Source organism: Pterocles gutturalis, unplaced genomic scaffold (assembly GCF_000699245.1).
Source record: "Pterocles gutturalis isolate BGI_N339 unplaced genomic scaffold, ASM69924v1 scaffold35071, whole genome shotgun sequence".
Lineage (NCBI taxonomy): Eukaryota > Metazoa > Chordata > Aves > Pterocliformes > Pteroclidae > Pterocles > Pterocles gutturalis.
Genome location: NW_010099145.1, coordinates 1 through 24,658, shown reverse-complemented (window position 1 = coordinate 24,658; position 24,658 = coordinate 1). Strand labels below are relative to the sequence as shown.

The 24,658-nt window shown below is 35.1% G+C and overlaps 1 protein-coding gene across 1 annotated transcript; it reads right to left on the bottom strand.

The window, feature by feature from the left end:
- Positions 1 to 2,875: 2,875 nt before the first annotated feature.
- On the bottom strand, positions 2,876 to 23,965 carry LOC104463231 (arf-GAP with Rho-GAP domain, ANK repeat and PH domain-containing protein 2-like). The gene is made up of 10 exons (XM_010075472.1): positions 23,784 to 23,965; positions 21,402 to 21,504; positions 20,561 to 20,759; positions 18,457 to 18,520; positions 11,980 to 12,143; positions 9,733 to 9,945; positions 7,398 to 7,503; positions 5,375 to 5,522; positions 4,487 to 4,562; positions 2,876 to 2,946 (listed from the first exon to the last, which is right to left on the bottom strand). The coding sequence occupies exons 1-10, from the start codon at positions 23,963 to 23,965 to the stop codon at positions 2,876 to 2,878; spliced, it is 1,326 nt and encodes a 441-aa protein (XP_010073774.1).
- Positions 23,966 to 24,658: the final 693 nt, after the last annotated feature.

Here is a 24,658-nt window from a genome sequence, read left to right as displayed (position 1 = left end):
GTCCTGCCTGAGCCTGAAGTCCAATCTCTGTGCTGCATGGTCTGCAGAGGCTCCTTCCTTCAGCATCCCAGCTACTGGCTAGGTCAGAAGGCTTCCCACGCAGCATGACATTCAAGTCTCCCTTCCCTATTCATTTCACAAGTAACTTAAGCGCTTAATCTGGGACAGAACAGTACATTTGGGATCCGGAAGCCTTGCAATAAATTCTTAAAATGGAAACAGTACTTGAGTTCATGCCACCGGAAACCTAAGAGCATGGGCCTGGAAAGAACCTGAGCAACCAGGGTCCCAGGATCACAAAGCAAGTCAGGGAGTGCTTCTGCACCCCAGGTGAGGTTAGCCCTCGTGCACCTAAGACCTTTGGACTTTCACAACTCTTCATGGTATGCAAAAACAAGACCTCTTGCCAGAGGGGAGAAAAAAAGAGGGAAAAAAAAAAAAGAAGAAAAAAAGCAGTGCCGAGATGGAAGTCATACCTGTGGTGTAATAACTTACTCTAGAAATTATCTGAGAAAGCTTAATGAGAAATTATCTGAGAAAGCTTAACTTAATGAATACAGCAAAAACTTACAGATGAACCCAGGTGATACCACAATTCAGTGAAATTTAATATCCGTGACATTTCATATTTAGGAGACTCAGTAGGCAGACTCCATAGTCCAGCTGAGAGTCTCTCATACATCATGTCTAAGTATTTAGCACTTATTTAACACATTCTTTGAGAGCTTTTTTTTCCCACAGATGAAGAAAAAAATTTCAAATGTATACATTTAACTACAACTCCTAGTAGTAGGAGCATTTCCTTTTAGCTCTTTCTCTTCCTTTAAACTAAGGTAGGAAGTGCCATTTTCTTCAGTTTTCTAAGTTCTACAAGTGTTCTCTCTGAAACCAAAAGTAGTCATTTCTAGTCATTAAGAATGAATGAGACGAAATTTGACAGTTACATACGACCTAATAAAATAAGAAGCCTTTTAACTGCTGCCTTCCAAATTTTAAGTACTATAAAACACTGCAAATTTTTCTCTTTCTATTTATGAGGCCTGGATGGATGAGCAAAGAGCTCCTACTGAAATCAGATGTACAAAGAAAATGTAAATGAGATGGAAGCAGGGGCAGGTGAGTCAAGAAAAGCACTGAACTACTGTCCCATTGTGTAGGGATGAGGTTAGAAAAACTAAGGCTGGCCCCAGGTTGAAGCTTGCAAGGGATGTGAAGGGCAACAGGAAAGGATTCTGCAAGTACATAAACAGCAAAAGGGAGATGGGAAAAAATGGGCCCACTGCTGAATAGGGCAGGGGACCAGATGACAATCACACAGAAGAGGCCAAGTTACCCAATGCCTTCTTTGCCTCAGTCTTTACTGATAAGACTGATCTTCAGGAATCCCAGGCCTCTGAAAGCAGAGGGAAGGTCTGGAGCAAGGAAGATTACCCTCAGTGGTTAAGAGGACCAGGTTAAGGAGCACTTAAAACAACTAGATGCACATAAGTCCATGGGGCCTGAGAAGTAGAATCCATGGGTGCTGAGAAATCTCACCAATGTCACTGTAAAGTCACTCCCCACTTATCTTTGAAGAGTCACAACAACTGGGAGAGGTTCCCAAAGACTGGAAGAGCACAGGTGTCTATCCCATCTTCAAGAAGGACAAGAAGGAAGATTTGGGGAGCTACAAGCTGGTCAATCTCACCTCAGTCCCTGGGAAGGCGATGGAGAAAATCCTCCTGGAAAGCATTTCCAAACACATGAGTAAGACCAAGGTGATTGGGTTTAGTCAGCATAGACTTACAAAGAGGAAATCACGCTTAACCAAACTGAGTCTTCTACAGTGATTAGTCCACAATTAGTGGATGAAGGCATAGCAGCAGATGTTGTTCACCTCAGTTTTACTAAAGTCTTTGACAGTGTCTCCCATAACATCATTATCAACAAGATGACAAAATACAGTTTCCATAAGTAGGCAGTAATGTGGATCAAAAACTGTCTGAACACCTAGGAGACTATTAACCTTCATCAATGACCTGGATAATGGGACAGACCACATCCTCAAGAAGTCTGCAGATGGTACTAAACTGGGAGGAGTGGCTGATACATTCAGAAGGACCTCAACAGGCTGGAGAACTGGGCAGAGAGGAATCTCACGAAGTTCAGCAACGGGAAATTCAACTCTCGCACCTTGGTAGGAGTAATCCCAGGCATCAGTACACACCGGGGATCAAACAGCTGGAAAGCAGCTTTGCCAAGAAGAATCTTGAGCTGATCATGAGCCAACAATGCACGCTTGCAGAAAAGAATGCCAATGGCCTGATTTTGTTTAATTTTTAAGGTTAAGGTGATATTACCTTTTTTTATAAAAACTTCAAAGCTTAGCCATGTGTGTTATGAGAATCAAGACAGAGTCTATTAACACAGCAGGTGTAACCATCAGTTCAGAAAGCTGATTATTAATACTAGAAACTTTTCTGAGTACAAAATAAGAACAGTTAAAATCCCAGTTCAATCTTTCTATAGCTCTGCCTCCCAACAACCCTGGAGTCCCAGGGACACCAGTCCAAACAGGGCCAATTATTCATGAATGTTCTAATCTGATTATAAAGTTCAAAATTTGGAGGACTAGTTTTTCAGGTGCTGGAAACTTTTTAATAAAAACCTTATTAATTTTAGAAAGCTTAGACTTTTATTTTAAAAAAAACAAAAGCAAGTCTTTTTCTTCAACAGGCAGCCTTCTAAACATAATACACCTCATAAAGGTGATTTCGCAGTGGTATCTGGGGTGGAAAAAATACAGAACAAAACCACTTTCTTTGGGTCTTCTCTATATTCCACACAGCTTCAGTTTTAGACAAACCCACCTAGCCAGCAGTTGCTACTATATTATTCAATCCACCAACAGTCTTTTTAGTTTCCTTTGTACTTTTTTCTCCCTATCTAATAAAATCTCTCCACTATCTCTTTCTATACTCATGAAACTATGCCTATATCTCCCTAATTTTTCCAGAAGGTATTACAAACGTTTAACCATTACCGCTTCCCAGAGTTGCTCAGAAAATGTTAATAGTGTAAAAAGCTGTAACAAATATAAATTTTTGTTCTAAAACCACAGAAAAGAATGTACTTAAAAGTCTATGCACGTTCACTATCTTAGGCTTCAAAATTTTATTCTCTAATCTCAGTAAGGTCCTTTTCATGGACGCCAGAACCAATAAGTTCCATTAAAAATATTTCAACCCCTGCCTTGCAGAATGCTCTTAGGGATATTAAATTTGGGTTGGTTTTTGCCATTACCAAGGCAGATGTTTCCATTCTGCAAGGCATACACTAGAAATAAACTTTAAATTGTTTCCCAGTGACTTGGTCACTCCCCACCAGGCACCAAAAGGAGGAAACAGGCATTCTACCTTCTATATGCACATTCACAGTAGGTCATTATGGTCAGAAAGCTTAATGCCACTCTGACCGAGACAATAAGGGAATACGAGATAAAAATAAGACTCCAGATAGCAATTCACAGAACATGCAATTTCAACATGTATTTGCAAGACCCTGTCATCTTAATGATGGATTACAAGTTACCACAAAACTGTTGCTGGAAGGGGCAAGGAAGCCAACAGATTTTTTTTCTGCTAGCTTTCTATTCATTTCTAAAGCCCTATAAGCTCCAAAAAGCACTGAAAGCTTCTCCTCCACTACTTTGAAAAAGCTTTTAAGCTCCCTGCATTTCCTTTTACCTCTCTTAATTCAACAACCTTGTCAGTGTTATGAAACTAACCAATTTTTGCTTTAATTAAGACTGTACACAAATACTGTCCAGATAGCTGCCACTTCACTGTTTCTTACCACTCTGAACTTATTCAAAAGTTGTTACAGGTAAGACTGGAACTCAAGATGACAATAAATGGCATGAGATCTCCCATTTTCTTACGTTGTGTCTCAAAGTTCAGCTTGACTGTTAATATACATCTGAAGCCTCCCTAAATAGTATTTGTGCATAGAGGTTCTAGAAAGAGTCACAAAACAGGATGTGGCTAAAGATTCAGATGTTTTAAACTCAAAGGGATGGTGAAACTTTAGTGACAAGAGACTATGTATAAGCAAATCTCATGAAATAATAACGTATAAATGTACACTTGAAGGTATTTAATTTGTATGTTTAAAATTAAAAAAGACAGGTCATCACTCTCACACTTAAATATGTTGATCATTTCCTTCTAGTACAATTTATGAAACATAGTAAAAGTACATAGCAAGCTGTAAATTATCCCATTGCCCAGGCCAGAAAAAAATTCCACAGTATGCTTTACACAAAATTGTTTTGCTTTATCAGTTTATGCCTCCTCTTTAATTTTACTTCATTTCCCTCAGCTCGGTAATTAACAACATTGGTCACTATACAAACTCAGAAATTTACATTTGGAAATCTAGGTATAAAAAACCTGTAAACAATAACATAGTCATTGTCAAAATTGTTTTCATACCAGTTTATATTTGCCACTTACCTGAGTGTCTTTCCATCTGGTAATAAAGCTGTTCTCTATGTCCATTTGTTTGACCTGGTCTTCATTTATCTGTTTAAAATGGATCATTTCTGATCAATTAGTAAGTATAAGGGACCTAGTATAAAAATTACAACAGAAACTAGCAAATACTGATTTAATGTAATAAACTAAGATAAATACAAAAACAGAGGAATGCTTACATCTAATAACAGTAAATAATATTAATAACTATTGTTAAAATTAACAATACTGTTAATCATGTTCTTATAGAAGCAGCTATGCAAAATATTCTGTCACTCAGAAACAGCACTTCATTGATAGGATTCATTACCATAAACTTTACCAAATGAATATTAGCAGAGAGAGGACTCCATGAAAAACAGACAATGTTATGGTGGCAGAGAAAACTCTATGTAAAAATGGCGAATACAAATCGCTGCTAGTAGTATCTTTTCTATCCAGTTGGATTAAATGTTCTTTCTAGGCCTAAGGAAACAAACCCTTTCTCTAGTCTTTATTGTAACCAAAGCTCAGAGATTAAGAACACGTAATTCTTCTGTGCTTCAGTTCTGATCAGACCCATAAAATTTGAATATGTGTTATTTTTCACAGTCATAATCTTACAATTTTCTTAAAATCAGTATGCTGGTGTCAGCAAGAAGAATGTGCACCATTTTGGAAAACAGTCACTCATAGCAATTCTATAAATATAGTCTTTCCTACACAGGCGAAACTAGCTGGGAAAGAAAATTTAAAGCAGACAAAGAACAACATCCACTGAATTAGAGTTCAAAAGCCATGTAAATCCTCAGTGCAACTAACAGAAAGATGACCTTTAAGAAGATTTCTATATTAGGACACTTCTATATAATGATACCTACATCAAAAAGTTGCACATAATTTTTAATTAGATCTTCAATTACATTGACTTCTTCACTAGTTTGGCCTTTAGTTTGAAATAAGCATGAAGAAAACACCATGGCTAGGTTGTGAGGGTTCATATGATTGATTTCAGAACACTTCTGCACCCTGTTGAAGGAAAAATAAACATATTTAGAAGACTTCGTTGTTCCTTTAATTGTCTGAGGCTCCTCTACAGAATATGGAGTGCATTTCAAAAAGAATAACTACATTAAATGCAATGAAAAAAAAATCTAATATTATTCTTTTTAATATTTATTTCTTTATATTCTTTATCTCACATCTCATTACAGAAATGAAAACTTATCTTTTCAATTTGCATCTCAATTGATATCAAAATTATTTAGAATAAAACAAAAATAGAATAGAACAGTTCCTTTGGAAGGGACTCACAGTGATCATCTAGTGTGACTGCCTGATCACTTAAGGGCTGACCAAAAGCTAAAGCATGTTATTAAGGGCATTGTCCAAATGCCTCTTTAAACAGTGACAAGCTTGGGATATTGGCCACACCTCTAGGAAGCCTGTTCCAGTATTTGGCCACCCTTTCGGTAAAGAAATGCTTCCTAATATCAAGTCTTAAGCTCCCCAGGCGCAGCTTTGAACCATTCCCATGTGTCTTATCATTGGATACCAGGGAGAAGAGCTCAGCACCTCCCTCTCTACTTCCCCTCATCAGGAAGCTGTAGAGAGCAATGAGGTTCCGCCTCAGCCTCCTTCTCTCCAAAGTAGACAAGCCCAAAGGCTTGAGCCACTCCTCATAGGACATTCCTTCTGGCCCTTTCACCAGCTTTGTTGCTCTCCTCCGGACACATTCAAGGACCTTCACATCCTTCTTAAGCTGTAGGACCCAGAACTGCACACAGGACTCAAGCTGAGGCTGCACCAATGCTAAATACAGCTTTGCTATATTACATTGCATAAGCATATGCTACAAACTTATGACCTAAGATCAAACAAAATCTGCAAAGAAATGAGACACTTCTTAGTTTCTATACTTATAGTAAAGTTTCCATCAGTTCTGTTGTTTCCATAATGCGTCCTCTTTTAGAAGCAAACATTTTAACATATCACAGAATTTTGGCTGTTATACACATGAATTCAAACTACTTTCAGAACGGATATAACAGCATATTAATATATCTGAACCAGATATGCTTAGAAACGTCATTAAATGCAATATAATCTTTATCCCAATAATGGCACCAATCAATTCAATAATCACATAAACAGCTTTTAAAGGACATCTGCTATGTACCTGACTATGTAATGTAACTTCTGAACACAACATCCTGTAAAGAAGAGGTTCTGCACATTCTCTACCCACCACCATTACCAGGAATATAATTTGACTTGTTCAATAGATAATATAATATAATACAGGCCATTACTATTTAACCATGACACTGCAGGATCAGTGCAAGTCACACATTTTTTATACATTTGCTACTGCTTATTTGATCTAGGAATAAGACATGACCTTTGTTGCTTAAACAGGTTTCTATTTTGGACGTTCTCTACTGCTACCTCAGTTGCAAAATAAAGCACTGATGAAAAACAGAAAGAGTAGCTAATTCTCAAAGTTATTATGTTCAATACAGATTGTGGAGAAGGTAATTTTCCATGAAAAAATATTTTAATTTCAAGAATTATTTGCAACAATCCTCTGGAAGACCAGCAGACCGGGTTAAAATGAGTTAATATAAAGAAGCTACATAAAAATTACCCTGCTTGGACACATAAACTGGCAACCCTCTCTTGCTGTAAGGCTGTTCCATCCCACTGATATTTATAGATACCTACTGCTAAAAACACAACCAAAGAAAAAACACATTAAGGGAATCAAATATAATTAATTGTCACAACTAGGTAAGCTTTTAATGCTTACTAGTTAAATGAAAAAAAGCCACATTTTATTTATGATAGTTATACTAAGAACACACTACAGTAATTTTTCTGCTACAGTGCATCATTTGCATTGACCTGTAAAGATGTTCAATTAAAGCAGCCAAAGTTGCCCTATTGACTGGTGGAAGCGTCCGAATAAAAGCTCCATACTTCCTCACACGTTCCTTTTCATTCTGTGTATCTGCCAGAAAATAATAATCATTAAGCATTAAAACCAATGCACACTAAAAACGAAAAGCAGTTCTCATTAACTGTATTGGCATCACCTAGTCATTTAAAATTACAATTTACCCAATCAACCTCTTCTTCATAAAGGCAATACTAACAATCTACTAGATTGTATTACAAAGTCTATTATTGTACAGCAGTGCAAGGAAACAATATCAGCAGTAAAGAGGGACAGTTCTATATTCAAGCACCATTTGCTACAGTTTAAGACTAAATTCCAGGATAGCAACTGCTTTTCCTCTCAAAGGATATTTAATCTGTAGTTTGTGTGTGTACATGTGTGAGCGCATATGTGCATGCACAAGTGCAAATGTACTTCTAAGAGTTCCCAGAGATGAGAAAGGAAAACACCTTTTAATCTTTTTTTTATTTTCTATTGGCCCAAAGTAGTTTAAAGATCCAAATACATAAGACTGACAAGAGGAGAGCAAAGGGGAACAGGTGGTGAAGAAAGTTACATGGCTGAACAGTAGCAGAGCCAATGACAGGAGTTCCAGTCTTGGCAATTCCAGTATCCAAGACACAGACATAGCTCTCTACCTTCAAGTTAGGTCTTCCTCCCTGTGCCGCATACTACAGAGCATAATCCTGCTTGGGGCATGAGCAAAGCTAATATATTTATTTATTTAGGTTTTTCTTCTCAGTACCTTGCTACTCTCAAGTTTTTGAAAAGAAAAAGCACAGAAGAACTCTCATCTCTTCCAGCTGACTGCTAGCACTCTCCACTAACTACTGCACCATTTAGATTTCTTCAGCAATTGGATGACAAAACAAACAAACAACACAAAATTACTTTAAAGGCCTTCTACTCTGTCTTCCTAAGTGTTTTAGTCTTCCCACAAGTACTTTCAGTGCCACTTAACTACAACAAGACAGGATTCTCTGCTGTAAAGCTGAAGCAGAATTTTAGCCCCATGTACAAATCAGGAAGTTAAATCACTGTAACAACATCATGCATTTACACAAAAGAACTAACTTACATCTAAGCTGTTACAGATGCAACTTTTTCTGATTTCTCATGAGAGCAATCTTGTGATAAGTGAATAAATTCTTAATATTCTTTCCTCTAGTTTGCTCAAATCAAGCTTAAAGGGCAAAAATGTGTAATATTCATACTTGAATTTCCCAAACTTCTGGTGGTTCATATTAAAGCAACCTCCATATGTTTGAACTTAATCAAAATCAGGGAGGAATATGCTTTAACATCTTATTTTAAAGAAAAAACTAGCCACACAGTAAATAGGCCTATATGATTTCAATGCATTAATGCAGAAATTAATGTCCTATCTTAGCTTTTCCTATGCATGCCCTATTGCTATGCATCATCTCCAATCCCATAGCACAGTTTGGGAAGGAAGGAGTTTGTTTCTTGCAGTCTTTAATACTGCAATATAGAAACAAATAGAAATATAGCTGCTTTGTAAGAACACTATAAAATTATCACAATTTATGTAATGAGTAACTAATTAATGCATTAGTAATTCCATGGTTCTGTTTTCAAGCATACAGAAACACATATCCTCATGTTTTAAATATGTCACAAGTTACAGTTTGGGTTGAAGTTACTTAAATTTTCTTTCAAATTAAATTAATATTTCTAAGGAAACAAAAAACAAGTAACAGTTGTTAACAAGTTTACATTGCTAATATAGGTAACTTTATGTGAATGTTCATAAAATATATTTGAAGAATTTAAGCAGCAAGACTGTCATTTATTAATCACGTAGATAATAGCATCAACATTTTGCCACTTTTGAACTAAACTTCTACATGTGATCAAAAGACTGTACACACCTTTTTCCTACTCTAACATTTGTCTATTTCTTGAATTTTATCATCCATGCTTCCATAAAATATTAATCAGCACTTCTTAACTTGGCTGGTCCAATGATGACACAGTGCAATATTGGTCTACTGTTTACAGATACATTATCAAGGAAACACTGCTATTTATTATTATTATTCTACGACTATTCTAATACTAATTATTATTAGTAAAATAATTTCTGATTAACATAAGTCTATTGCAGACAAGTTTTAAACGTTTTTTTCCCTCACTACAATTGTTTTGACAATTAGCAAATAACATATGTTGACACAGTGCAAGTAATCAAAAACCTCCTCAAATTTGATACTGTAAGTGTGCATACCACCTTGTATTGAGTGTTATTGAATACATTACCTAACGCAGATATCCAGAATGGATAAAGTTCTTTAGTGAGAAGTGCATCATCTATTTGAGAAAGAAAACTTTTCAACACATCTGTCACATCTTCAAGCTGATGTTTTCCTGCTCTTAGTTTAACACTCCTTGCATCTTTTCTGAAGCTTTCCAGCAGTTCAGCCACATTGGAAGAATCACCATTCTTAAGGTAGATCTGCTTGCTACCTAAACCTAAATGAGAGATATACAGGACAGAAAAATAAATAAATGCAAAATTGAATATTCTTTTAAAATTTCCAAACATGGTTATATGACAAGCATACCTGGCTGTCAAAGCCATTGTATTTCCTATTGAAATCTCTCTGATTTTTTGCACATACTCACTTTACTAGTAAAAAAACTGCCAAGTCTGCTTAGACCCAAACAGACCTCTTTACAAAAATACACGTCATAATATTAAGCAAGCCTGGGATCGCAATTTCAGTAATACTTTACAGGCAATTCAAATCCCCAAATCTCTTCAGGACTTCCTAAAACAATAGCTTCAAAGGGCACAGTAAAGGAAAGAAGTTTTGATAACTGGTACTGTATTACAAATAAAACACAGCTGCTTTCACAAGCAAAACTCTGAAAATTTTATAACCCTACTGATCAACTCAGCTTAACACTCAGTAAAGTAATACTGTATTCATCCAGTCTGAAACATTTCACTCTTAAAAACCTCAAGATTAGTAGAAAGTATTCTTTTTTCTGATTTTTCCCATGTTCAGGAAGACATCAGGCAGCCACCATTCTTGTATTTAACAACTAAAAACACCAAAGCCCAAAGCCAATTTGGAAAAAAATCTTAGTCTAAAACACAAGTAAATTATTGCATATGAGAGTAGCCAAAACCCTTTTTTCTTTTAAAAGTTGTGGAAGTTTGGCATAGATGTGCAGTCCCATTGTTTCTCCTTGTAGAGGTTTTCCTATGTTGCCCACATTTCTTGAAAGAGAATTTTATACAAAACCCTGTTTTTCTTATGTACCTGTCAACATAAGCACTCTGTCAAAACCTATTAAAGCATGTCTTATGTTCTTGCAATTCATTTTTCCTGTAGTGCCCACAAGCACTACCATTTGATGCTGCCTTTGTGTCGTTACTGTTAGGAACAGCTGTGGGACCTGATAGTGTCTGTCACCTGTAGACCACAACTAACGACAGAACCTTTACCATGATGACACAAAAACATGTATGCATACAAGTAATGCATACAAATAATTCCTTCAGCTTTCATAAAAGTATTTTAACACCCAGTAATCCTGAGCCTGATAAAACATATTTTTCAATAAAGATCTACTTATTTAAAAGACATTAGGAAATTGAATTTTAATTTAGAACACACATGAGCAATTGTTCTGAGTGGCGGACATAATTATCCTGCTTTAACAACACTTCAGTGCATGAAACAGTGTAAACTACACTTAGAATAATTGCTGTTGCTAATGATTAATAACTAACTCAGCAAAAACATTTTTTTTCTTCGTCTTAGTCAATAGCTGTAACCCAGACACAACTATTTACCATAATGCAGTGTTGCCATATGCAAAAGTTAAACTTCAATCACTGAAAAATAAATTAGGCTTTCTCATACTCACAGAGGTTACAGACACATTTATCCAGAACACAGATTTGTACACGGTTGATATGTATTTAGCATTTCACAAGAAAAACTGATGAATTTGCAGTAGCAAAAAGGACACAGACATCATGCCCATATGAACTAATGCTATGGAAAGTTATACTGGAAAAATTTACTTAAACAACTGATAACTAACTATATGTCCTTTAGCCTTTAGGCTGTTGTGCTAAAAAAAACAGCATCCTTAAGACTGAATTCAACTCCACATTTAAAATCAGTTTCCCAGAAGACATGCTGACCAGTCCAGGCCATAGCCTTTCCTGGGTCACATAGCTTATTTTCGTGGCTGAGATGTTCTGCACTGAGGCACTGGACCCCAAGGCTGAGATACATCAGGCAAACAAGTCAATTTTTAAAATGGGAAGGTGTCTATAAAGGGCATCTGCCAAGCTGTGCTTCCCCAAAGTGCCCATTTTCAGATGTGTGTCAGTGTACTTCACCATCACATCAAAGAGTGGTGAGGCTAATGAGGAATATGGTTTTACTTTAGACAATATATAAACTCATTCAGTAAGATCTGATGGTGTGGGGCCTTAGGTACTATACAAATGATCTTAGGTTGAATAAAATCCACTATACTTACCATACTGTGTAACAAATGCTATACAGCTGTTCACTACAATAGGAACATCATTTTTGCTGAGCTGCTGATCTTGTAATGCATTACCATCTGTACCTGCTGCTTTTTCAATTGCAGTATACCAGACCATGAAATCCAGCTTCGTATGGCCATGGATGTATAGTGTTCTGAAAAGTATAATGATATTTTGAATGCAGGAAAGAAATAGAAAACTGGTGTTCTTGTACTACAGCAACATAGTAGATGTCTGCAAAAAATAAGAAATACTTAGAATAAGACATCAAGGCACCTTCCAACACATAAAAGTTGTGATGGTAGCCTATTGTTACAGCATCTTTTTTCTTCCAACTACGTTTGTACTGGCAGTGTCACAATAAATGAAAGAAGATCCACAAACACTGTCACAGGCCTTTGAAAGGACCTGACCAACATTTTAATCACTTTTCTTCAGTCTTGCTCCTACACTGTGGATTCATAAGTCCAAGTCACAGTCAAGTGGGAAAGATTTAGAGACAACTTTCAATACTAGAAAAGGCTTTCCTTCTCCTCTATTCCCCACCCCTCCACACTACTGTAGAGGAGCTGAGACATACTGAACTTCCCTCCTTTACAAATATCACCCCCAGGAAATCACAGAGCTAAGGAATGTGTATGAAAAAACTAAGAGTTGAGGTAGAATAAGTTAATGCAACACTTTAATGACCTGTTTATCTCCAAGCATGGCCCTATTCCAATTTTACTATTGAAACATGCTGCAATAATCTCCTCCATTTACCCCTGACAGGCTAGCTCCTCAGAGACAATTCCAAAATTGAAAAGTTTAAGAATGTATGTCCATCCATATGCATATGTGTAATAAACAAAAGGTTTATATGTTAAAATAGCAAGCAAACTTTTCTACGTACATAACCTTCATGTCCCACTGAAGAAATGTAGGGGATCCATTTTCTTTAATGACAACTTATTTGCTAACCAGGAAAAGTTAAAATGTTCTACTGAACTTCTATGAAAATACTTCCATCAAAATACAAACAAAAATTCATTTTAATTATTTTAGAAATTCATATTTTTAGAAAAAACCCAAAGCATTTTATATAAAAAATTTATATAAAAACAAAACAAAAAAACAAAACAAACAAACAAAAAAAAAACCCCACAACTTTGCCCAGATAAAAATCTCCAGAGCAGTCACCTATGAAAGTCAGATAAGTCAGAGAAGCAAGGTCAGCATTTACTCCAACAGCATAAAAGAGAAGAAGGGAGAAAAGGAAATAAAACCAGTACCAGACACTGTTCAGAATTCAGTCAATTTACTGTAGAAGTGGCATAGTAAGCTCATCTCAAACTGCAGTACTTTTGGCAGAGAGAACACACCTAGGACACATTTAAATCATAAAAACATACAACAATGTACAAATAAGAAATTTAAGTATTCCTTTTAATTTTAACACTTTCAGACAAACTTAACAACATGTTTTTCCTACTTGGAAACCAACTGTTGATGTCCATGAAGAGTTACCACCAGAAAAGCAAAACTTTCCTCAAAGCACAGTAGCAGTCTTCTACAGAACTTCATGAAGTAATAGAGACAGCTTTGTGGATCTAGCTTCTGCTTTTCATGTCAATATCATCTCTTCCACACAGTTTTCAGAGACAGTAGTAATAACAAATACATACACTCCCCACTGAACTAACTGCTATTATCAAAATATAAAGTTATATTAAATGCAAGGCTTAAGACTAAGCATATAAACACAGGCTGAAGTGTACTGATGTCCCAGGTACCACAAAACGGAGCAACTTAATGTCAAGAATACTTCTAAGCTTACTGAAGTAATCATGTTTGAAATAATTTCTACTGCAATGTATCTACCTAGCACACAGACTAAAAACTACTTTGCACAGACGCTGAACCCAATGCATTCCTACAATATAAATTCAGTGCCTTCTACAGTATATTTATATATGTGCTACTTCCAGTTCAAAAAATTGATAAAGAGCACACACTTCATAACAAATAAACAATAATGACTACGCGGTGAATAATGTCTGAGTTTTTGCTCTGTTAAGTGTGAAGCACATACAGTCCATACCCAAGAAATTAATAATTTAGCTACTCAAACAAACAAGAAGGACCACCAATGTAGATTTCATTGCAAAGAGGCAACCCAATTGGCACAAATGACTGCAGCAGTCCAAGATCACCTAGTCTCAACATCAAGGAAGCTATTGTTAGCTTTTCAACTTTATCGTGGACTACCATCACATCTTTCTGCACCAGCAGCCAGGCAAAAAATATATACTAGCACACTTCATCCAGAACAGTACAAAAGCTTCTCTTTAATCCATCCTGCAAAGTCCACTAGCTTCAGCTATGCCTCTATCCTTTGTTGCACAACTTTGCACTGGGAAAGCAGTGATACTAAGTGATTCTGGGTAGGGGTTGTGGGGAGAAAGGGTGAGAAACAGACATCAGCACAGCTCTGTGCCCTCCAGCAATTTTCAAGTGATTTTAATAATCTACATATCTGAAAACAGAGGTACTAAGAGGTATGCATTGTTATGAAATTATATCAGAATAACCAAACTGCAAGTAAAGCATAGAAATTCCACTAATAACTACAGATACATAACAAACACTAGCAATATTTCTTCAAAGGATATTAAGGGTCTTATATCCAGCACATTATAACGGAATCACAAGTCCTTTCACTCATTTGAGTCTTATGTTTAGATTATTTCTGGATTCTAGAATTTTCTGCTTGTAACTGTATTTTACAAGAAATCTTACTGCTATTATCAAAGGGTTAAGAAGAAAGCATTGTAATTAATGAACCATCAGAATAAAGAAATTGTGTCAGTATGTAGGGAAGGTTTATTATCTATAACAAGAAAGAGCTAACTACCAGAGAAGTGTAAGAAAAAAAAAAAAAAAAAAAAAAAGCACCATCTGGACTACATTATGGTCTGAAAATATTCACTGACACCTAAGAGAGCTTAAATTACTACAGAAAAACAGAAACATTTAAAACTGAATTGTCTGCACACTGTTTTTCCTTAAAGTATTAAAATTACTGTATATAGTTGTTTTCAGACACCTTTATTCTCTTCAGTGTGCATATCCCTCTGATGTCCTACACAGGAGCAGCTTCTTCACCTACTATGCAACTTCCATTCGGATGGCAACAGGAGATCCACTATTACCAGTCTGTTCAGAAATTTTACAAAAAGACAGGAGAGACCAAGGGGAAAAAAACCCAAACTGAACACGGAGTAAACCAGAGGACATCTCTGTGTAACGGAGGGAAGTGTCAGACACAGAAATCTGGAAAATGGCTTGCCACTTTTATCAAGAAGTCAATAACAATTTAAACTATGAAAGCAGAACATAAGAGGAGACAAATAACCATCTGCTTATGGCATAAGAAAACAGTCGTTTGAGAAATTGGGATTTCCATCTGGGTTGGAGATAGTTCTAACATTGGACAATATGTTCCAATAGAGATCAGAGTGCAATAACATAGGTGCCACAAAAGGGATTATGTTCCTCTGTAATTTACTTTAGCAAAGATACCCAAAGACAAACATGAAACATCTTTGACATCTGGAAAAAAAATCTAGAATTAGAAAAAGTTTAGGGTTATTGTGAAAATTTAGGAAGTATACTGAGCTTCAAAATGAACAGCGAACTTCAAAAGAGAAACAGTCTTCTTGTTTTGAAAATGTTTTTGTCTGGTTCAGCCTCTCATGATACGCTATTACTTTGCAATGTGTTGTATGATTACCACCTCTGATTTCTGAGCTGGTAGTCCTCTTTTGCTGAACATGTCAGATAGAGAATAAATGAACAGCAAGGTGCTAAGTAGAAAACAGGCTAGAGGAAGAGGGGAAAAAAAGGGGGGCAGGAGTGAATTGTATTCATACCTAAGACACTTCAGAAAAATCTCACACGCCTTTTGGTAGTACTCTCTCTGAATTGCATTTTATACAACCTGGCAAGCACCTTGGAGCCCAGAATCAACTGTAAACTCTTCCTCTGAGTAGTTATGGACCAGATGAACATTAAATTTATGTACCTCACTAATTTAACATACACATACATTTACTAAGCATTTTTTAAAAGTCCAGAATTCATAGATTTATTACATTATAATTATTTCAGCAGTAAGATGAAATTTTTGTAGTTCTGAAACTGTTTACTTGCGTACGCAATCACTCTTAAGTTAGAGTAATTTGTAACAACTTAAGTAATTCTTTTGGCTACAGTAGCCAATAGAAAAAAATGTCAAATAAAACAGTATGTGATACATGTAATTTACGATTTTCTCTAACTGATCAACCCAATGACTAAGACTTGAAAAAAAGGCTTAAGTAAGTAACGGGAAGTTAGCTTGAAGTCAGTAACAAAAACAACAGAAGAACAGTATAAGTTTCAGTAGAAAAATACTCAGGGTATTTTAATAATTTCTTCTAATAAAATTTTGCAAGATGCTGTAAGACATTGACCACATTTATTTCTTTATGCAAAAAAAAGGCTTTATGCAATAAAAAAGGGGTGGGGTTTTTTTGTTTTGGTTTGTTTTTGTTTTTTTTCAGACTTTTCTTAATTCTGGAAAAATCTTGTGTTTTGTTTCATTCTTGCAATACTGTCTTTCTGGATTTTATAATTTATCCTGCACTTAAGTGACTAACAAATTAATGTGAAAATTGTCAATAGATCAGTACATAGGGTCTCTTCCAATTGACTAATCTATGCCAAAGTTGGCATTACATAACCACTGGTATAAAATAATAGAAAAAATAGGAAAACCTAGAAACTGAGATACATCATGAGATACATCATTTAGCTGATATTGATGAGGTCTCAAAAGTATTAATTAATTTATCTAAGGTACGGAGGGGCAGAGGGAGGACTGCTAGTTTTGTTTCCATTTACAATAATTGAGTCTAAAGATAAAGGTGCTTTTATACTCAATCATTTTCCCCACACACACATTAAATTTCTTATCACTGCAAGATGCAGTATCAGGCAACTGTGCTGAACACCTGGATACTTTTGGAGTAATTCCCTAAGCAAGAATCACTATGCCAAAGCTTATATACCCAAATGGCTTTTAATGGTTAAGATAATGTGAACACTATGCATTTAAATTCTTTACAGCAGACTTCAGTGAAGAAAAACATATTCATGGCTACCATAAATCAGTCAGTACCCCTGTTGAATTTATTTTCAAATAGTCCAGAATTTCCATTAAACTATTAAAGCAGTTCAGGGAAAACCTACCCTCACTTGACAGAAATATTGAAATAATAATAGTGGACTTGGAGCTTGAAGTTTTGCTCAGTTCTGATATCTATGAAATTGGATGCACAGCCTGTATTCATATATTAGACTGCACCTTGAATAGGATACCTCTGGTTCCCTGTTTGGTTTATGCTGCTTACTAAACGCTGAATCTTTCAATATGCTTCTTAAAAAAAAAAAAAAAAAAAAAAAAAAAGAACCCAATGGGAAAAAATGTTTGTTCCTCATCTCTATCACGTTACTGAATTCCAAATCTTAAACAGTATTTCATGAAGCTAAAATTCAAAACACACAAGTTACAATAAGTTTCTTCAACAAGTTTCTCCAATTCTGAATAGATGTCAAAGGTATCTGCCAGGCTTTTTTTGTTTCCCTAACAAAGAGAAAAACAATCTTCCTTTATTGACCTATTATTGGCTGTTCAGAAGTATTGCTGTGTAAACACTGCACCACTTCTTACACATTTGCCCAATAATCTATCAGTGAAATTAAAAAAAAAAAAATTGATTACAAAATAATAATTATTTTCAATAATTTTACTTTCGTATTTAAATTCGTACCAAGATATGAGGCAGAAATAACATACCTCACCTCAAGTTTCAACCTCCCATGTCACTATATTTGACAGAGTCATCTCAGCAGAATATTACCTACTTGAAAGCAAATATGGATCACGTTTGCTTCACAAGTATGTTTCTTTCCATCTAGTACGTTGTTAACTGGGATCAGATATTACAATAAGACTAACCAGGGGACTCATACAGACCCTCTCAGTCCTGACCTACACAGACTGAGACAAAATTCTGGGACATAAGTGGGATAAAAAATTGTGTGTGATAAAAACCAGTAAATGGTAAATGCTCCAAAGAGGTCCTCTTTCTTTACAGGGTAAAAGAAGTTAGGTCCTTTTGAAGAAACCATTATTGGCAAACTAATCTGACTGGGAATAATTTTCTCAGTGGGAAAACTGCTTTTAATTAAGCAATACTTGTTAACATTTCCTGACACAGACATGAAACATAATTAATACACGAAGACTTTCCCTCCTTTAAATAGTCTGCAAATTTACTCTCTCACTAGCAACCACAGGTGAAAAAGCTCCATGAATGATCAGTAAGAATTCTAAGACATCAACATAAAAGCAGATCAAATCTTTATTCAGATGGGAACCTTACCTTCCTTTTTCAACAAGCAGCAGGACATCTATTTTCTCTCCATTTTGCATCATACTACTAATTGCTGAAACAAAACCACATACACATTCATATGATTTACACAGACACATATAGACAAACACATACATGCATGCACACATAGACATGTTTTTTCAAAATGACCCTCAGGTACAAAAGGAACATGGAATTCTTAAATATTTCATATAAAGAATGTGGCTGATAATAGAAACAAAACTCCAGAAAATACCACAATACACTCACATTTACAAGAATATTAATAGAGAAAATCATAAAGAAAAGTTAAACAGGTACTTTTTAATGTGAAAACATGCTACAGTGCTTTATTATTTTAAAATTAAACTTGTAAATAGAAGTTTTAGAAGACATAATGACTCAGAAATAAGTTGGATATTTTAGTCCATTAAGTTACTTGCACCCTAATGGCTGCAGGTACTTAAAATAACATAACGTGAGTTATATGTTATACTGTGAAGATCACTGTCACCCTTCTTTATGCTGCCTTATGCTACTCCTGCTAAAAAAAAGCACCTTGCAAAACATCTACATTATACATAATACAGAAAACGCATCTGTAGAATTTCCAGTAACAGTGCTTATAAAACTACACTGTGCAGTATACTAAGAGCAGTAACCTGTTTACTAATTCAAAAGTTAATTCTTTCAAAGCTTAGGTCTTATATATAATCCACATCTTATCTCAACTAATTTCCAGAGGCAGTAAAGTCCTGAATATCAGTAAAGCTCAATAAACACACTCTGATGCGTGTTACATGATGATTTTGTATCACATACTCTCCTGGCCTCATTTACATTTACTGAGTCAAATATCAAGAAGGTAAGTGACTATACTTCCACTGATGATTCATTATTTGGCAAATTTCAGTTATACAATTCAGTCTTAATAGTGGAACAGATTTATTTTGGAGAAACTAGGAATTAAAGGAAAGACAGCCGTATGGACATATATTTCCAAGAAATACAGGTCTATTATACAACAAATATTTAAAAATCAAAAGCCAAGCAAAAACAATTTTTAACCAAAAGCTAAATGTGTGTTTCATTTCTATACTTGAGATATGCACAGATTTTAGATTCTTATCTTATTAGGGTAGGTGCAATTACAGTTGTAATATCAAAACTAGTATAAGCAACAGTTCTCCTACTATCTAACCTTCTAATTCTGAATCAAGATCAAAAAGTATTTGTAAGGTAAAAGATAGCTAGAGGTACAAATATATTTCTGATTAAAAGCCACCTTCACGGTGTTATTCACAGCAAATATAAGGTGGCATTAAATAAACAGTAGAAAGACCAATGGCATTCAGGCAAGTTCCTGCAAAACAGTCCACAATCTGACAGCATTTACAAAGAGGATCATCACTAAAGAGCTAAATAATTTTCTCAGTTATTTTAATATAAAATCTCAAACTACTTTTACTTTCATTCATATTACCTTGTTCAATATAAAAACAAACAGGGCAGACATGCTTAAAGAGGATTCAGAGTATAATTACAGACGATATAAAATTGGTCATAGAAGACCATTTGTATAAATACTCTTATCTTTCCATGTCATTATATTGAGCAAAGAATATTTTTAGTGTCAGAAAAAAGAAGTCTATTAGTCTGTGAAAAAGTTTTCCAAGAGAATTATAATTTTTTCCAGTATATTTGAGTATTTTAAAACTAGGACTGTCAATCATCTCAAGAACATGTTCTGCAGTGAGCATTTCTGCCCTGTCAAAAATACGAGACAATAATCCCAAAAGGTCATATATTATTATTCAATTCTCTACTCCTGTAAGAAAGATACTGCTGCAACTAGAACAAAAATTGTCTTCATTCATTATGAAGCTGCAAAAAAAGTCTCTAGCGCATGCCTCTAAGTAGGGAAAAAAATCCAAAACAGAACTTCACCAACTCCATATATAGATAAGAGTTGGAATAGCAACTGGCTCATGCAAAGGAATAGTTACTGATCTTCCTAACGTTTATGACTTTAAAATGTATTAGAAATGTCCTTAATAGTGAATTAATTCCATAGAATATTTCCCACATTCTAGATGTTAAGCAAAATTCTTACTTAGCTCTTGCAACCTCCTTAGATAGATGGAATCTTCTTCAGCATTCTCCATTTCAAGACAAAAATAAAGGCTTGACTTCTCTATAGCAAACCAGCCTTTTCTCCATTGATCCAGGTTATGGCAATCTTTGTAGTACAGCTGGCCAATCAGGTCACAGTCTCTCTCTAATAAGCATTCAGCCACAGGGGGAACAAAATGCTACCAAAGAAAATGGGGTGAGTCAAATGAAGAAAAAAATCCCTCTTCCCCACAGAAAACCCCAAATCAAGATATTGCAAATCTATAAGATTCAAGGATGAAAGTCGCATTAAAAAAAAAAACCTTCCAGATTTATCATTCATAAACCCATAAAGACACTAAATTTAAACTATAAAATCAAGTAAAACATATTTTGTCCATTAGCACCCTACAACTCAAATATATCTGCTTTTTAAACCACAATTGAAGTAATTAGCAATGTGACCATTAGCATTTGGTACTGTATAAAATACTGTACTGCTTTATGAATTGTTTCAACAAATAATACAGAATTGCAGTCATAAACAACCTAGCTGAAATAAATTCATACAGTATATGTCTTTATACTAGAGTACCTTTAATATATTCTTAAGGCCGGCATTAAAATGTTGCTTCAATTCCTTTTACATTTTATTTTATTACCTTGTTTCAAATATTAAATCACACAAGTTATTTCTTCCTGCTGCACAAGAAACCTTTACGCACAAGATAGATTAGCATTCATCAAGAATGGCTTTTCAGAGGATTTTAAGCTAACAATGACACTTTATTCTTTGTGCAAAGGCTTCTGGCCCAACTGGAAAAGATAATTATCAGTATTACCTTAGCTATTGCCCAAGTCCATTTTCTTTGTGAATATGCAGTTTCAACTCCAAATAGAAAAACACGTTCTGAAATTAAGTAGATTTCAAAGGTAAAGATGTCCCTAAAACAAGCAAGAGGAAAAAGGCAGCAGTATTTAGTCTTCATAACAGTAGACACACGAGTCCCATTTCTCTATTTTTTCATTCTTTCATACCTATGGAATGGAATACACCTGCATTTCTTCTCCAATCTTACAAGTACAACCCAGCTTATAACAGAGGATTTTATAACACAATATCATCAAAGTGCTTTTGAGGTCATTAATACATTAATGTTTAGAGGCTACTGCATAATTGTTTTTTCAGTAATTCTGAAATTAATAAAAATGTTTACATATAGTCATTAATATTCACAGGGAATTTTTTGCTTTTGCAAGTTTATCTGATTTCAGCAAGTACATTTTTGTGATGCTTTCAAAACATTTTGTTTAGGTTTAATATAAGCAGTCTAACTCAATGAATGGGAAGTTGTAAATGAATTACCATAGAATCATAGAAATGTTGGTTCAAAGGGACTTTTAGATGTCACTTAATCTAATCTGCTCAAAGCAGGACTACAACTAACCATAGATGAGAACAGCCACGAAAAGCCTCCAAACATTTCGAGGATGGACACAACTATTTCTCTCAGCAACCCATTCCTGTTCTCCACCACCCTTCTAATGAACAGGCTTTTCCTATCAACCAGCCTAAACCTCCTAGGGCAAAATCCGTGGTTGCTGCCACTCTTTGTATCACCTGCCACCACCAAGTACACTTGGGTTCTGTCATGTTTATGACTACCCTTTGAAGTTGCTGTAGCTCAAGAAGTTCTTAAAAGTTTTTTGAGGGGGTTTCTTGGTGTTTTTTTTTTTATTAATTTTTAAAAAGTATATCATATTTAAACAGATTTTCCCCAGTTTTTTTACTTTTTAACTGACAAATAATAAGGATAGTAAAAGAAGAAGGAGGCAACCAGTTAAAACTGGGGTGGAATTTGGAAAGTAAATGTCTTGTTGGGATTTAGGTCAGTCTTTAACTTCTAAACTATGATTCACAAATTTATAGTATGAATTAATCTGTGATCTCTCCCTATAATCCAAATAGATAAGAGTACGCTTTTTCCTTCCAATGTTGGAGGTCAAGATTTGTCTAAATCTGGAGAAGTGAACATGAATCAGTTCTCTCATTTTCAATAACCACTTTGAAAATTATTTGTAAACATTTAATTCTGACTAACAGAATAGACATTTTAAGGAAAATTGTTTCACTATATGAAGTATCAAATTTAAGGAAGTTTTTCATAAAACTACTCAATAGCAGGTGAAGCACAGCAGAAGGTTAGTCATTCCCTAAAAGTGAAGTATTCAGCCAACACGTTTCTAATTCAGGTACTATCCTGAGTGGAATCATTTCAATATGCAGCAAGCCATAGGTTAGATACAATGACAGAAGAAAGCAATACTTTTCTTTTTTTCTGGATACCACAAAGCTATGCTTCTGCAGAATAGTGAACACCATCTCCACTGTATTTTATAGTATGTCGAGGCATCACCATGTTTCAGGATTTCTCCCCTCTGAACGCCCTTAACCTCCCTAGTAGCTCAAGTCTTTTCTTCCCATTACCTTTTCCAGAAGCTTACTGAATAGACTCTTTGCAGACACTTTTGCTTTGTAACTACAAGCATTACAGTATTATACTTGTAATTTTACATACACACACACGAAAGAAATTTAAAAGCAACAGTTATGGAGTTTATAAGTATAGTTTAAACAAAAATGTTGCCCTAAAGAAATCAGGTATCACTGGGATGCAACTCAGATTTAGGTGAATCTCCACATCATGGTTTGATGTACAAATGGGATGTGAAGAGTTACAAAAGAAAAAAAAAACCCCATCAAAAAAGGTCTCTTCAAACTAACACAACGTTCAACGGTGACACTGCTGTCTTCACTTGCAGAATTCTAATCTGCTGCATTATTATCAGGAAGAAACAGCAAGAGTTTTGGCTTGAGGCAGAGGTCAATCTCAGAAAGAAACAGGAGCATTAATTGTTCAATTTATCACCATGTAACCTTTTAAGCACTGAGAATATGCATTACAGTTTTAATAAGAAAAATATGTATCTTATTTATGCTGCCCTTTTAAAATTACCCTAACACTTTCACTATATCACTATTAAAAAAAAAATCCCCAAATACCACTTAGCACTTATTTCTTGAAGTCAACATAAAACAATTCAGATTTTTTTTCTAAATTGCATGTTCAAAATTTAGGAACAAATGAACGGTTCTCAAAACTCATAATTAAATTTTCGAAATACCTGAGTTTGCTTACTGAAGTATTAATTTGGAAACCTACCCTCTGTTTAAAAAGAAGTCTGACTTGTGTACTACAAGACAGATTACTTCATTGATGTCAATCATACCACTAGGAGTGGTAGTTTTATCATTTTCATAGTAGCTCAGAAAGCCACTTTCCAAAGTGCACCATCTTTTGTTGCAATCTGTGAGTAAAGAAATAAAAGACAAGTCAGTTGGCATAATAATAAAAATTACCCCTTCCTACAGAAGTTGCCTCATAGGATGCATAGCTCTGCTGTAATAGTAATACATTTATGATTAAATCTCAGTCTGATTTACTTCAGTGGGCCAGGAATTCAAAGTCTGTGTTGATACTACTTAACCTACAGAAACCGTAGCACATGACAATTTAATAAAAGACTATTTCAAATATAACACACTTATTTTTACTTTATGAGCATATTAAAATGCTTCATAAGTTAACTTTATCATTGTCTAAGGCTTTTACTTTACTTGCTGTGGAACTTGACAGGGGAAGGGCTGGTACACTATGCCAAGTTACATGTTTAGCAGAAGACAGTCAAGGAAACAAAAATAAAACATGCTACAAAGTTAGAAACACCAAAAGCTAGAAGAACAATATATCCTAAGGAGCTGATAGAAATGAGTGAATGAATCATGGTAGGCACCAGCTAAAAAGGGCTACTTTTTCTTTCATGTTACTGGAATTAGAGGCCAAAACCAAGTCAATCTGTCTTTCACTGTTTGGTAATGCTTAGGTGTCCACTCACTGTCACAAGATCAAGGAAAATGATTTCAGCCTTTCAAACAGTCTAGAATAAATCAATGTCCTACATGTCAGAAGCTGTATCCATTGCACACTACTAGAAAACACAAGGGAAACACTATCACAGAATCACACAGAATCACAGA

Bases quoted from the DNA above. Each gene is read 5' to 3' on its own strand.
- LOC104463231 (XM_010075472.1), bottom strand. From the start codon at position 23,965: ATGCCAACTGACTTGTCTTTTATTTCTTTACTCACAGATTGCAACAAA. The intron at 20,760-21,401 runs GTAATACTGATA...TTTCTTTGGTAG, and splicing joins GGACTTGGGCAATAGCTAAG to CATTTTGTTCCCCCTGTGGC. The intron at 7,504-9,732 runs GTAATGTATTCA...ATTTTCTGGCAG, and splicing joins ATTCTGGATATCTGCGTTAG to ATACACAGAATGAAAAGGAA.